General features: G+C 43.1%; 1 protein-coding gene across 1 annotated transcript in view; it reads left to right on the top strand.

The window, feature by feature from the left end:
• The first annotated feature begins 4626 nt into the window (after positions 1-4626).
• LOC115161791 (potassium channel subfamily K member 10-like) overlaps positions 4627-16365 on the top strand; it is a 36919-nt gene continuing 25180 nt past the window's right edge. The window contains exon 1 of the mRNA XM_029712570.1: positions 4627-5231. Within this exon, the coding sequence (XP_029568430.1) occupies positions 4674-5231 (558 nt within the window). The 5' untranslated portion in view covers positions 4627-4673. The remainder of the gene's footprint in view (positions 5232-16365) is intronic.

The following is a 16365-nucleotide window of genomic DNA, read 5'->3' as shown; positions in this document are numbered from 1 at the left end:
GGGTGGGCTGTAAAGTTGGATGTTGAATGGGTGGGCTGTAAAGTTGGATGTTGAATGGGTGGGCTGTAAAGTTGGATGTTGAATGGGTGGGCTGGAAAGTTGAATGTTGAATGGGTGGGCTGTAAAGTTGGATGTTGAATGGGTGGGCTGTAAAGTTGGATGTTGAATAGGTGGGCTGTAAAGTTGGATGTTGAATGGGTGGGCTGTAAAGTTGGATGTTGAATGGGTGGGCTGTAAAGTTGGATGTTGAATGGGTGGGCTGTAAAGTTGGATGTTGAATGGGTGGGCTGTAAAGTTGGATGTTGAATGGGTGGGCTGTAAAGTTGGATGTTGAATAGGTGGGCTGTAAAGTTGGATGTTGAATGGGTGGGCTGGAAAGTTGAATGTTGAATGGGTGGGCTGTAAAGTTGGATGTTGAATGGGTGGGCTGTAAAGTTGGATGTTGAATGGGTGGGCTGTAAAGTTGGATGTTGAATGGGTGGGCTGTAAAGTTGGATGTTGAATGGGTGGGCTGTAAAGTTGGATGTTGAATGGGTGGGCTGTAAAGTTGGATGTTGAATGGGTGGGCTGTAAAGTTGGATGTTGAATAGGTGGGCTGTAAAGTTGGATGTTGAATGGGTGGGCTGGAAAGTTGAATGTTGAATGGGTGGGCTGTAAAGTTGGATGTTGAATAGGTGGGCTGTAAAGTTGGATGTTGAATGGGTGGGCTGTAAAGTTGGATGTTGAATGGGTGGGGTGTAAAGTTGGATGTTGAATGGGTGGGCTGTAAAGTTGAATGGGTGGGCTGTAAAGTTGGATGTTGAATAGGTGGGCTGTAAAGTTGAATGTTGAATGGGTGGGCTGTAAAGTTGGATGTTGAATGGGTGGGCTGTAAAGTTGAATATTGAATGGGTGGGCTGTAAAGTTGGATGTTGAATGGGTGGGCTGTAAAGTTGGATGTTCTATAAAGTCCATCAGCAGGCTCTTCTCTGCAGCTTGCAGGTCTGAAAATATGAATTCCTTTATTGTGAAGTTACTGTTTTTGGGGCAGTTTCCCAAACGCCTAGTCATGGACTAAAAAGCAAGCTCAATCGGGAATATTAATCAAAAAATATTTTTAAGACTAGGCTTAATGTGTCCAGGAAACTACCCCTTAATGTCCTAAAAATAGCTTGAGAATGTTCTCCTAGGCACCTGTTATGTGGCTATGTTGATGTTGGTGAATTCCTGGCCTTATGTACCCATCCTGATGACAAAAGTTTGTTTTGATTCATTTAAACTGTGATCAGTGTCAAAGGATGGACTAACAGGATTTAGATCCCTGGAAGTGATTGAGACTTCCTTGATGTCCTTGAAAGCCTACTCATCATGACCGGTTGTGTTGGTGTTAGTGTTAGTAGTGTTCATACAGAAGGGTGCTAGACAGTTGTTTCAGGAACATAGTATGTGGTAGTCTAGTAACTGTATAATATAGTGAATACACAGAAAGCCTACAGTGTATATTGAAAAATGAAATTCTTTACAAATTATGCATTTTCTCTCAGGTATGCTGACACTACTGTATTAAATTCACAAATTACATATAGTATACAAGGTATGAGATATATACTGCAACCAAGTCTCACAGTTCTCCGCCCTGGGTGACCCCCCCCCCCCCCCCATCTCCCTGCTGGCGTGCATTTATGACACACCCCATTTGAAAAGCAAGGACCCAGAGTGGCATTTATCCCCCTCTCTTACTGGCCACGCTCGTCTGTTTGACAGATTGAATCCTTCTTTTTTCTATTGAAGAGGGTGGTTTAGCACCTCTCGCCAATGCTCTCCGAGTCTCCGTGTATCAACAACACCTTGTCTTCCCCTTGATATCAAAGCACCCACCGCATAAAGTTGTTTAGATACGGCTGTGGAAATTAGAATTGAGGCTAGAATACAAAACAGTTCTCACTGTGGTAACACTGTGGTAGCTACTTTTATGTCTGTTATAGATTATGGGGATATTATCTACATGCTACAGCATCCACACTTAAATCGCTGGATGCTACTTATCATTGCGTACTTAGGTTTATTACGGGTGCTAGCTACAGAACTCACCACTGTGTTTTATATCAAAATGTGGGTTGGACTTCGCTGTCCATGAGACGAGAACAACATGCTCTCGTGTTTGTCTATAAAGCACTTCTGAATAATCTACCTTCTTATTTATCATCACTCATCAATATTAGAATTATAATTCCTAAAATCAGATCTCAAGCATAGATTACACTTGAGGCCCCTGCGATCTCCACAGAGTTCGGTATGGCTGCCTTTTCCTGTTACGCTCCTTGCTTATGGAATAGCCTGCAGACTAAACTTAAACTTGAGACTCTTGTCCCCCTTGCCCATTTTAAACATTTATTGGAGGATTTTTATTTTTGTATTGCTTGTAACTGATTTGGGTAATGCAAGTTCTTGTGCTGTTAGGGGAATAACCTGTCTGTAAATGTATCAATCTGCTGCTGTGTTTTGTGTTATCTGTGATCGTTTAGTTTGTCTTGTGTAGTTTCTTAATCATTGTACCTAAACTGTATGTGTAACATGTATACGCAGGGCCCAGCTGTAAAAGAGACCTTGGTCTCAGTCTGTGTTCCTTGTTGAAATAGAGGTATAATAATAATTATCATATACAGTGCCTTCAGAAAGTATTCATACTTCTTGACTCATTCCATATTTTGTTGTGTTCCAAAATGGATAAAAATATATTTAAAAATAATCGGGGAAAACATTCTTTTTTGAAATATGACATACAGAAATATCTAATTTACATAAGTATTCACACCCCTGAGTCAATACTTTGTAGAAGCACCTTTGCCGGCAAATACAGCTGTGAGTTGTCTTGGGTATGTCTGTACCAGCTTTGCACATCTGAATTTGGGGATTTCATCCCATTCTTCCTGGCAGATTTTCTCAAGCTCTCTTAAGTTAGATGGGGAGTCTTTGTACAGATTTTCAATGGGATTCAAGTCGGGCTTTGGCTGGCCAGTCAAGGACTTTCACATTCTTGTTCTGAAGCCATTCCATCGTTGCTTTGGCTGTATGCTTGGGGTCATTGTCCTGTTGGAACGGAAATCTTTTCCCCATTCTAAGGTCGTTTGCACTCTGAAGTAGGTTCTCGTCAAGGATTTGGCTTAGAGCTGACCCCATTTAGTTGACTGGTTGATTGTTTTGTCAATAGGCTGTTGGTTGACCAAGATTTGTTTTTGTAGTCGAGCAGTGGCAAATGTATTTTAAAAAATCACTTCACATGAGACACCTGTCCGATTTGCGCCCGTCTCAGTAGACTAATCCATTCAGGAGACTGTGGCATTGGTCTAAGAAGAAGGGGAGTGTGGCTAAGATGCACAAGTCACATCTCTCTCCAGAATGCCATTTCATTGTTTCATAACTTCCTTGTGTGAATTGTTTGCCCTTTGATTGTTAGTGTCTATCAATTCGCCATTACATATATCACCAGTAATAGCCTACATTTACCGTTAATACCCATGATTTCTAATCATCAATGTTTGTTTGGTTACGGTAATTAATGCATTCAATATATTATTATTATTATTATTATTATAATTACAGTCGTTTACTGTTGTCATTGTCGGAGTGGACACGTTATTTGCAGAGCACACAACCTATGCTACACTTGTGAGAAACAGGTTTCTTTTTATTTCATTGCATTAACGAGTGTTTCTAATTTATTCATTGTCTTTTGTTTGGAGCACTCCTGTCAATGTTGAGTAAGGACGTGCACCTGATTATGCATATAAAGTAGGTCTAGGCTACCTGGCCTTCGCGCAAATGTAGGCCTATAAATGTGCTCATTTGGGGATGTCTGATAGTATTTCTGAAGGTGTTATCTCACCAGCACTAATGACCTGTGGAGCTTCTCAAAGTAAACATATTTCCAGCTCTCTCTCCTGTGCACAAATTGCATACATGTGCAGAAAACTGAGGGCCAAGAATATTTTATACAATGTTGCAAGTTTGCTAGTGTTTCAAGTTCATTGCAGACAGGCCATCCATGAGGAGGGGGGTTGGAAACAGGGTTTTTTCTTCTGGTTGATCTTGATCTCTTTATAAATACATTTGATTTGATATTAAAACACACATAGTGTGTCTATATATGGAAGACTCGGTCAAGATTTTTTTGTTGTTGGGTGGACAGCTCTAAATTTACACCATTCATTGGTAAACGTTAATCAAATACAACCACCGACTGTTTCCTCATTGCTGTTGCTCTAAAATGGCAACAAGTGCTAATCCACATGTGCCAAATGAATCTCAACAAGTAAACTGTCAGGGGTTGTATTTGATTAACGTTTTATTAAAAAGTATGGATTTCAGCAAACAAAGAAAGTTATGCAACAACAGAGGACAAATCTAGGTACAGTGTTTCAGAATTTTATGTTTTTGAAGTATCATGCAAAATGAAATAAAAGGAGTCTGAGGTTCATTTCAAAAACTTGAGCCTGTGCTCAATTCTGTGGAGGTGTTTAAGTGCTTGGCAATGCTACTCCAGGCTATATGGAATGGGGCATCTGTCCAGGGCTACAGGCTGGAGTAGCACACAAATGACTTGTATCATTAATCTGCTGGGATAGATGGATACAGTTATCCCATCTGCGTCTCTGTTAGTTTCTAGGACTTTGATACTGAAGTTACAGAAGACCATGCCCCATACTGTAGCTGTTTTTGAGTATTATTCAGGGACGGAAAGGTTAATGACAGCATTTAAGCTCCTAAAAGCTACATTCTTAGACGTTAATTATGAAAATTGTTTGCTAACTTATACTTTATACGCTCTCTACTTCGGTTTAGTGGCGGTCCAGACCAACTTGGCCCCTCCCAAGAAGGTCAAATCAGGGATGATCCAGTCTAGCCTTGTCCAGGCCAGTGTGGCGGCCATGCAGAACCCCATGGGCTGTAATTCCAAGGGGGACAATGGCCACTGCCCCTTACCCCGGCTCTCCGTCTCCTCCCGCTCCACCAGCGTGGTGGCCAGCATGGTCACAACCGGCGACCTCTCAGCCCACTCTGTGATGAAGTGGAAGACGGTGGTGGCGGTTTTCGTGGTGGTCGTAGCCTTCTTGGTGGGGGGCGGCCTGGCCTTCCGGGCCCTGGAGCAGCCCTTCAAGAGCAACCAGATGGACAGCATCACCCTAGAAAAAGCTTTGTTCCTGCAGAGGCACCCATGTGTCACGCCTGCTGAGCTGGAAGCACTGATCAAGGTGAGTATTGCTGGTGGTGTGTGTGAATGTGTGCATTTGTGTGTGTGCGTGTGGGTCAATGGCAAGTGGCACGATGAATGGTGATGGTTATCAGAGGTGTCATGCCCATAGGGGCACAGGGGCATGTGGCCCCTCAGATTTATCCTGTTTGTTTTTCTCTGTAATACACCTAGCCACCTAGCAATTTTATGAAGTTGGCTTTAGCTAGACCAGATAGGTTTCCAATCTCCCAACCTCAAAACTAGATACCAAGAAGCCATTTCAGGTTATCAATCAAGTTAGAGTAGCTAGCTTGTCTAATTATCTTAGCTGGCATGCCTGCTGGCATGGTTGGTAGACTTTAAAAAGCAAACAATAACTAAATGTACTGAATAAGTGTCACGTTCGCTATCTTTGAACTCCCTGTCGTAGATCAACCAAGGCGCAGCGTGCTTGTAATTCCACATACTTTATTAGAATAAACCGAACAAAACAATAAACAGGGGAAAGGAACGTGACGCAACTGAGCCGCATACAAAACACACACATAAATAATAATTACCCACAAACACAGGTGAGGAAAAGGCTGCCTAAGTATGATTCCCAATCAGAGACAACGATAGACAGCTGCCTCTGATTGGAAACCATACTCGGTCAAAACAATGAAATAGAATGCCCACCCCATAATCACACCCTGACCTAACCAAACAGAGAAAAACGGCTCTCAGGTCAGGGCGTGACATTAAGACTCACAATCTTTGAGTTTTGAGCATAGATGCAGAAAAGCATATTTAGTTTCTGTTTATATGAACACTAACCTCTTAGTGAAATTCTATTCTATGTTCTGGAGCAATTTTGAGTACCCATGTCATAGTAAATGGACTTAGGTATTGGCACATCTCAAAAGTTCTAGATGTGCAGCAGTAGTGCAGATATTCATAGATCTGAGGAGTTATATAGATGCCCAGCTAGTGAAATGTAAAATAGGGTTGTTTGTATAGATGTTACACTATTAATCCTGCTTTAGTAGCTTGATAGAGTTCCTCCAGTGGTGCCCATGAGTCAGGATGAGTTATGAGCAAGGAACTTCCTTCCTGTGAACCTACCATGGATACACACACACACACACACACACACACACACACACACACACACACACACACACACACACCCCACTGACTACACACTGGCCGGCTGTGTGTTCTAATTAATATGTTTATGTCATGTGCCCTTCTTAAAGTAAACACGATAAGAGCCCCAGGGTCTGTCAGTAGCCATGGAATTAACCGTGATAGCTACAGTATAATGAACAATGACACCTCATGTATATAAACATCCACAGGCATCATGTTAGTTAAGTGGCATAAGTGACCAGCAGTCTTATGTTACATAACTGTTAGCAGAGAAACAGGACTTGGGAGAATAACTTAATAGCTGATTGTCTGGGAAAGAAATGCAGCCTTACGTAAAAAGTTGGAACTGCTGCGACCTCTAGAAATGTCCTTGGGCCTGATATTGTGAATAATTAAGGCTATGTATTGATTTGTTGCTCTTTAACGACGCCCACACATTGCTAAATCAGGAAAATAAGCTGGTGGTCACTGGTCATGGCAGAGTTCATGTTTCTTTTATGTAACAACAAGCTGTAGAAACAGAGCTTTGTTTGTGTGGGAAAAAGGGAAAAATTGTAAACAATTGGCAGAGTATTATTGGAAGTATGCTCTATGAGAAAATGTTTATATTGTACATACCAGTAAGCACACATCTCTAGCACAACCCTCCCAGAATATACCTTAGACTGACCAATGATGCAAATTAGTCTCTAAGATGAACCTGGATCTGAGGACCTGCAGTTGATTTAAAGCTAGAATGATGTTTACTGCCTCTAGTAAACAGTGACCTACACAGAAACTGATTAAATGTGTCGGTTGGGCCTCTTTCTGCAAGGACCTGTAAAACCTAGGCTCATGAACCTTTCAGTTCCTGAGCCAGAACTTGTGAAAAACTGTGAAAATAACAAGCAGAAAATACCAATCACAGACTGGCTCTAAAGGACGATAACTATAAGGATAAATATATATTTTTTTCCTTCTAATTCTAGTGAACAGGAGCGATCACACTACAACGATAACTACAAAAAGAGTGGAAAATGATAAAGAGAGCTATCGTTTGGATCAATTTCAGTGATCTACCAACCAATCAGAGTGTAATTGGGATTTTAGAAATCAAAAGCTGACCAAGTCACATCAAGCTCTGAAATGACAGCTAATTTTCCCTTTTAATTTGTTTGAACTGTTTTCCATTGACATTTATATCCGTTAAGGATGCTGCTGCATGATTTCACCTGGTCAGAAAAATGGCTAGCTGACTTCGGATGGCATTAGCTCTCTATGGCAAGAAGATCAAATTCATGTTTTGAAACATTGTTGCCGAGGTCTGAGTGGCAAACAGCAAGGCTCATACAAACTAAATGATAGCTAGAAGCACGAGGAAATAATGTGTTTAAAAACAGCATACACTCTTAGATAAAAAAGGGGTTCTAGACAGGTTGATTGTTTAGCAACAAAACCGAAGCATGTCACGTATACTCCCTCTCCAGCCTCTAGGTCATCAGGCTGCTGATTATACTCCCTCTCCGGCCTCTAGGTCATCAGGCTGCTGAATGTACTCCCTCTCCGGCCTCTAGGTCATCAGGCTGCTGATTATACTCCCTCTCCGGCCTCTAGGTCATCAGGCGGCTGATTATACTCCCTCTCCGGCTTCTAGGTCATCAGGCTGCTGATTATACTCCCTCTCCGGTCTCTAGGTCATCAGGCTGCTGATTATACTCCCTCTCTAGGTCTCTAGGTCATCAGGCTGCTGATTATACTCCCTCTCCGGTCTCTAGGTCATCAGGCTGCTGATTATACTCCCTCTCCGGCCTCTAGGTCATCAGGCTGCTGATTATCCCACACACCTGTCACCTGCACTCACCTGGACTCCATCTGGCGATTATCTTCATTATCTTCCCTATATCTGTCACTCCCCTTGGTTCTTTCCTTAGGTGTTATTGGCTCTGTTTTCATGTCAGTGTGTTGTTTGTGTTTCGTGTTCATTGTTTCTTTTATTTAATAAAACACTCACTCCTTGAACTTGTTTACTGACTCTCAGAGCACTCGTTACCCGTGTGTGCAACTAGGGGGGGAACAGACCTTATTGGCTTCGATCAGTGGTCACCAACCTTTTCTGAGTCAAGATCACTTTGTGTCAAAATGCAAGCCGAGATCCAACGCTCAGATTTTTTTTTTTAAACATGACAAACTTAAGCCTATGCAACATTAACCAATTAAAACTATTCTTTAGCAATGAGGTTTGCGGAGTAGGCTATAGGCCAAATATATTATCACTTCAAACTTGAATTGCCCTGTCAATGTTGTTGTTCTCAGACCATTTTTAAATTATATTTAAAAAATGAAGGTATATGACCACACTGGTAATAGATCATTTGTTGTATTACTTGTGATACACAGCTAAGTGAGCGTAATATAATATACTATACCATATATTTGTTTTACTGGACTGATGGCCTGCATCTGGTGGTCAGTCTGAAGGGAGGGAGGCAGCAGTGGTGAGGCTGCCTCTCTCCTGACTCATCGTCCCTCTGCTCTCCCTCCCTCCACTGAGAAAAGGGAACACAGTCTTCCAGCTGATGGCAAACTCAAGTCGCACTGCATTATTTCTGCCTCATGCACCTATTCATGTTATTACTCCTATGACCAGAGAAAGTTAAATATTCCTTGCTAATAATAACAACGCAAGCTTATCAGAACACTTTGGTATACTCATTCATTGCAGCTGCAGTGCTGGTTGGGAGAATGCACATTTTATAGCTTATATGTGTTGTACAAAGTGTTGACTGTGCTGAAACAAATAAAAAAATAGGAACGTAAGGCTTTATCATTGTTTTTTTTACATAAGTGTTTGATGATCGACTAGGAATGCCTTGGAGATCGACCAGTCGGTGATCACTGGCTTAGATTGTTGACTACATGTAAACTATAATTTGTCTCCAATGTTTTATTAAAAACATAAATCAGCACAATGAGTACTTGTTGTCTCTCAAATATATTGTTACAGTTGTTGGTTAGCTAGCTAGCGAATTTGAGCCATATTAGCAATGACATAAAATCAGTCAAAACACCTCAAAACAAGACAGAACTAGCTGAAATGAGTGACTTACGATTCCCCACATGGCAGTTGTCTTGTCATTGTTGGTAGCTACATGTATCTGGCCATCCAGTATCACAACAACCCAAGGACTTCTGCCCCAGTGAAGCGTGCACATCGTTTTCGTGACTTTGTCAGCTAAACCATTGTGAGGGATCAGCCAGATTAAGTGGTCCGACTGCACCCTCTCCTGGAGGTGGGTCGCAGTACAGCCACTACTGACGAGCTCACATGAGGGCAATTGGCTAATTGTTGTTGGTGCTCTCTTAAGGACCTGAAAAGAGGCAGAATGATTATGAGCCGGAGGCCATGGCGAATTCCACAGCACTATGATTCCCTGTTGTAGGTTATGCTCAAGCTGTTGGTTTGGCATTTAGTACCAACTTGTAGTTTTTGATTTTTTTGTTTGTTTAGATAGCCCTTACACAGGCCTTTGTAGAGGGAGAGTTCAAAGAAAAACACCCAATACAGTTTCCTTCTTTTTGTTGAAGTCACGTCTCTGCGTCTCATTTCGTGCTATCCCGCTTAGGATCATGTTAGTGAATGGGTACGGCCTTTCACATTGGTGGAGAATGCGGGCATCGATCCCGCTACCTCTCGCACGCTATAGCAGAGACGAAAGCGAAGTGCAGAAGATGAGCAAGGCCATTCTAGCCCAGCTTGCGGCATGCGGCGTACAACAGGTGCAATCACTGGCCGCAATCCAACAGGACCGGGCACGGGAGAGGCCTGTCACCAGGAGAGCCACGCCGAGCATGAACAGCCTGATCCCACAAATGAGCATGGAGGACGACATCGAGGCCTACTTCATGGCCTTTGAATGGACGACCAGGCGAGAAGGTTGGTCTGAAGGGGAGTGGGCAGGGCTGACCTCGCCCCTGCTATCAGGGCCTAGACAGGCAGCATACTACGACCTGGGCGAAGAAGCTGAGCTGGACTACGGCAAGTTGAAGGCAGAGGTGTTGGCTCGGTATAACCTGAACCCTCGCGAGAGAGCCCAGAGGTTCCACAGATGGATCTACAGGGATGGTGAATCACCCAGAGAACAAGCGTTCCAGTTAGTCCACCTAGTGAAAGGCTGACTGGGGTCTGCAGTGGAACTACTGTGCTTGAGAGAGCTGCCGCCGAGCCTACTAAGAACAATAAGCCAGAGCAACAAGACACAAACCTATTCCCCGCACGATCCAGGGTTTTAAATGTCAAGCCCTAGGGCACATCGCATGGCACTGCCTGAAAACGGATGAGCCCATGCCCACCGAGTCCCCTAACCCAAGCCCCGGCCCCTCCCAGGCAAGGGACATGCCTCAAGTGCCCTGCTACCAGGCAGAGATGGCCCCCGCCCGGCGCGTTCCGGTGAGAATAGGCGGAACTGAAACATTTGCATTCCTGGACTCCAGCAGCATGGTCTCCCTCAGCCAAAGGGATATACAGGACAATTGGACAGTGCTCGAAGGTGAAGTGAAGGTATCGTGCATAGACTGTAGCGTCCAAGGGTACCCCCGGGCCCGAGTAAAGATGACGACATCCGTGGGAAAAGTCACTATGGCGATGGGCCTGTCACCAAACTTGTCAGTTCCTGTCCTCCTCGGCCGAGACTGCCCACTCTTCGATTGGTTGTGGTCCAATGCGAAGAAGCAGGAGTGTGGCCGACAAGAGAAGAGGAGCTCACAGCGCCACATGGGCCTGGCACATAACCCGGTGGCCCGCCATAAACTCCGGCGAAAGAAAAGAAACCACACTGGGCAACTAGACGGTCTACTAGGAGAAAGGGAGAAGCAGGATGAGGAGTCTACATGACAGCTGCGGCGGATCTTCGAAAAGACGTCCAGTGATGAGACGTGCCACGGAGTCGAGAGCCAAGGCAAAGAGGGAGCCAGCCTGTCGGGTGAGGATAGGAGTCAGGAGGAAAGAGAGCGGCTGTGACAGATCTTCGCTGAGTCCACACCAGAGGAGTCCTGGCCGGGGTTTGGCACGGAGTCCAACGACGGCGACATAGACCACCCCTCCCACCCCGTCCGAAGGCTACTGAAGTTTCCGTATGGGTCAGTTTGGCACGGCCCAACAGCAAGATCCGGAGGTACTAAGGCTTATGGCCAAAGTGGCAGTTATTGATGGGAAGTGGCTACAGGATGAGGGTGAGTTACGTTTCCCATATTTTGCCATTCGGAACGACCTATTATATTGGGTATGTAGGAGAAGGGAGGGCGAGTTCGAACTATTGATAGTACCGAGGTCATATCAAGACACTGTGCTGCACTTGGCCCACTCCCATGTCTTAGGCGGACATTGGTTCTACTGGCTGTGGGTGACCAGGGACGTTGCCAAATATTGCAGGTCATGCAATAGGTGTCAACGTACGGTCCCCAAGGCCCATTTTCGCAATCCCCTGATACCTCTTCCCATTATAGAAACACCATTTGAACGGATTGCTATGGACCTAGTGTGGCTGGTGCCACTATCATCCTGAGAACACAAATACATCCTCGAAGTAGTGGACTACGCGACCAAATATCCCGAGGCTATTCCATTACGCACCATGGCGACAAAAGGCATAGCCATGGAGCTGATCATGTTGTATTTGCGAGTGGGATTACCCTCGACTATTCTAATAGATCAAGGCACTCCCTTTATGTCGCGGCTCATGATAGACCTGTGTAAACTGTAGAGTGTAGAGCAGATTAGAACAAGTGTTTATCACCCCCAGATGGAGGGACTGTGCGAGAGGCTGAATAAAACCATCAAGAGCATGTTAAGATGTGTAGTGGATAAGGACAGAATAAATTGGGACATGCTGTTGCTCCACCTTATGTTTGCCCTGCGCAAAGTTTCTTAACCTGTTAGGGTATAGGGGGCAGTATTTTCACGGCTGGATAAAAAAATGTACCCGATTTAATCTGGTTACTAATCCTACCCAGTAACTACAATATGCATATACTTATTATATATGGATGGAAAACACCCTAAAGTTTCAAAAACTGTTTGAATGGTGTCTGTGAGTATAACAGAACTCATTTGGCAGGCAAAACCCTGAGACAGATTCTGACAGGAAGTGGATACCTGATGTGTTGAATTGACTTTAAGCCTATACCATTGAAAAACAAAGGGAAGGAGGAATATTTTGGCACTTCCTATTGCTTCCACAAGATGTCCCCAGCCTTTACAAAGTGTTTTGAGTCTTCTACAGTGAGATCTGACTGAAGAAGAGCGTTGGAACGGCGATGGCCCATTAGACACCTGGCGCGCGATTTGATGGTGGGTACTCTCATTCCGAAACGTTTTAAAAGAGAACCCAATGGTCCGCCTTGAATTTTATTCATGTTCTGGTTAAAAAAGGCCCTAATGATTTATGCGATACAACGTTTGACATGTTTGAACGAACGAAAATATATTTTTTCCGTTCTTGAAGTGAAGTGAAGTCCGGCTGGCTTAGATCATGTGCTACAACACGGAGGTTTTTGGACATAAATGATGAGCTTTTTTGAACAAAACTACATTCGTTATGGACCTGGGATTCTTTGGAAGTGACATCTGATGAAGAGAATCAAAGGTAATGGATTATTTACATAGTATTTTCGATTTTAGATCTCTCCAACATGGCGGTTAGTCTGTATCGCAATGCGTATTTTTCTGGGCGCAGTGCTCAGATTATTGCAAAGTGTGATTTCCCAGTAAGGTTCATTTTAAATCTGGCAAGTCCATTGCGTTCAAGAGATGTAAATCTATAATTCTTTGAATGACAATATAATATTTTACCAATGTTTTCTAATATTAATTAATTATTTTGTTGTGATGATTTGACTGCCGGTATTGGAGGGAAACGATTTCCTGAACATCAACGCCATAGTAAAACACTGTTTTTAGATATAAATATGAACTTGATAGAACTAAAAATGCATGCATTGTCTAACATAATGTCCTAGGAGCGTCATCTGATGGAGATTGTAAAAGGTTAGTGCATAATTTTAGCTGATTTTATGGTTTTGGTGACGCCTGTCTTTGAATTGACAATACACTACACACAGCTATTGTCAATGTACTCTCCTAACATAACCTAACTTTATGCTTTCGCCGTAAAACCTTTTTGAAATTGGAAAACGTGGTTAGATTAAGGAGATGTTTATCTTTCAAAGGGTGCCAGATAGTTGTATGTTTGAAAAACTTGAATTTTGACATTTATTTGGTTTCAAATTTGCCGCTCTTGAAATGCACCTGCTGTTGATAGGGTGCGCCACGGGTGGCACGCTAACGTCCCACATAGCCCCAAGAAGTTAAGCCTCTACCGGGTTCTCCCCCTTCAAATTATTGTACGAGCGACCATACAGAGGCATTTTGGATTTCAGCAAAAGAAGCCTGGGAGAACCAACCATTGCCCTACCGCTCGTTCGATCACATAGTCCTTAGGATGGCCACTATATGGCCAGTGGTTAACAAACACATGGGGCGAGCCAGGCTGCGCAGGCTGATCCAGCACCATATCAGGACAGACCCCGGGGCCAAAGTATGTTTAACCTTTTCACATGTGAGTTCCAAATATCTCTAACGGTCGCCCCCAGCGTGAGTTGTTTTATGCACATGATGTCAGAATGCACTCACTGTTCCAAACTGTGATTATTACGCAACAGGACAGTTACCATGCGCTGCCGGCTAATTATCTATAGGCTATGTTTCAACTTGTCAATTTCAACTTATTTTCTAACAAGTTGTATTTTATAACAACAGTTTGAATTGAGGTGTGTTCCGCCTCCTCATTGATTCACATTCAGCTTTGCAGACAATTTATGTTTGGGGTTTTACTGAGCCGGATAAACTTCTCTCTTTGAGGAGAGCCCACAGCACTTCACTCATGTTTGTGCAGATCAAGTATGCATATGAACTCAGCAAAAAAGAAACCTCCTCTCACTGTCAACTGCGTTTATTTTCAGCCTGCAGGAAGGGTACCACATGAGGGAGGAGGATGTCTTCCCTGTAATGCACAGCATTGAGATTGCCTGCAATGACAACAAGCTCAGTCCGATGATGCTGTTACAGACCGCCCCAGACCATGACTGACCCTCCACCTCCAAATCGATCCCGCTCCAGAGTACAGTCCTCATGCCTCCTTGCAGCATGCCTAAGGCACGTTCTTGCAGATGAGCAGGGACCCTGAGCATCTTTATTTTGGTGCCTTCAGTAGAAAGGCCTCTTTAGTGTCCTAAGTTTTCATAACTGTGACCTTAATTGCCTACCGTCTGTAAGCTGTTAGTGTCTTAACGACCGTTCCACAGGTGCATGTTCATGAATTGTTTATGGTTCATTGAACAAGCATGGGAAACCGTGTTTAAACCCTTTACAATGAAGATCTGTGAAGTTATTTGGATTTTTACGAATTATCTTTGAAACACAGGGTCCTTAAAAAGGGATGTTTCTTGGAAGATATTGAATTTTTTTTTGCTGGAACTCGCTTTACCTTGTTGTTTTATTTACAAATAATAACTTTGGACATGTGTGCGTTCCTATTAAAGTAAGTAAGTTCCTTATTTTCTGTATATCGTGTTGTCGTTTCTACTGTAGGCGCAAATGGTATGTATGTATGTATGTATGTATGTATGTATGTATGTATGTATGTATGTATGTATGTATGTATGTATGTATGTATGTATGTATGTATGTATGTATGTATGGAGCATAATATATTTCCAGTTTTATTCACAAGTACAGGTGACAAATAATGCATTCCGAGTTTTGCATATATTGTAATAGACACCTATGATGTGTGTGAAATACTTTTTTGAAGGTTGTACTGATTATAATGAGCTAAGCTTTTGCCAGCTACCTGTGGCGCCATGTTTGTTGACATTATACAAGGCATTCTGGGTGTCATGTCTGTCAGACCAAAGATGTTATAATGAGGTGAAGGAATGGTTCACTCATTTTTCGGGTAAACTTTGAAGGGAAGTGGATGATCGTAGACGACACACCCCCTTCAACATGCATACTATAAACAGACCAAACTCATCTTGTCTCCTCTTATTATCTTTGGTTGATACAACAACAACAAAAACATTCCGGTGCGCACAAACTACACATTGTCGGATTACTTTCGATTTCTAGAAAGTGTTTTACTCAATTATTTTGACCGGTGGTGAGCTCACCCGAGATGTGATTAATTATAAATAGTAATTGCTGTTAGCTAATTCATATTGTTGTTTCTGTCAGCCAAGAGTTATAAACATATTAGCGCTTGTGTTATGTCAATCTTTCCTCAGTTAGCGCTAGGACAAATGTAGCCTACATTTTCCGGTTTGGATGATTGTGTTATGCTGTAACTACTTCTGTGAATGGCTGAACATTGCATCCAAAAGTAAACTGGTCACATTCTGGACATAACTTTGTAAGGATTGGGTTTGTGCAAAATGTTTCTGTGGAAAAAAGTGTTGCCAGCTCAAATGCTGATTGTTGACTCAAATCGAAAATGGACGTTCTAAATAAGCGTTCTAATCAAGCGTTCTAATCACACCGGTTTGATTGTATGCAATAGGGACCACTATATAATGATCACACCTGTTTGTTGGTACATGCGGAAAGGTTAAGGCCGTATAGAATCCCCGAAGCTAGGAGAGAGATGAGGCATGCCGCAGTGGGAGAAATGGTACAACTAGGAGTGGTGGAGCCGTCAACAAGTGCGTGGTCTAGCCCGATCGTGCTGGTGCCCAAACCGGATGGGTCAGCAATAGTGATGCATCAATATGACATTTTTGGCCGATACCGATATTCGATATTTTCCGGATACTGATAACGATATTTAAAATTTTAGCGGCATTTTAAGCATTCAAGTACAGTTAAATAGTTAACACACACACATGGACGCAGCGGTCTAAGGCACTGCATCTCAGTGCAAGAGGCGTCACTACAGTCCCTGGTTCGAATCCAGGCTGTATCACATCCAGCCATGATTGGGAGTCCCATATGG

Source organism: Salmo trutta, chromosome 25, assembly GCF_901001165.1.
Source record: "Salmo trutta chromosome 25, fSalTru1.1, whole genome shotgun sequence".
Classification (NCBI taxonomy): Eukaryota; Metazoa; Chordata; class Actinopteri; order Salmoniformes; family Salmonidae; genus Salmo; species Salmo trutta.
This window is presented reverse-complemented; position numbering and strand designations above follow the sequence as displayed.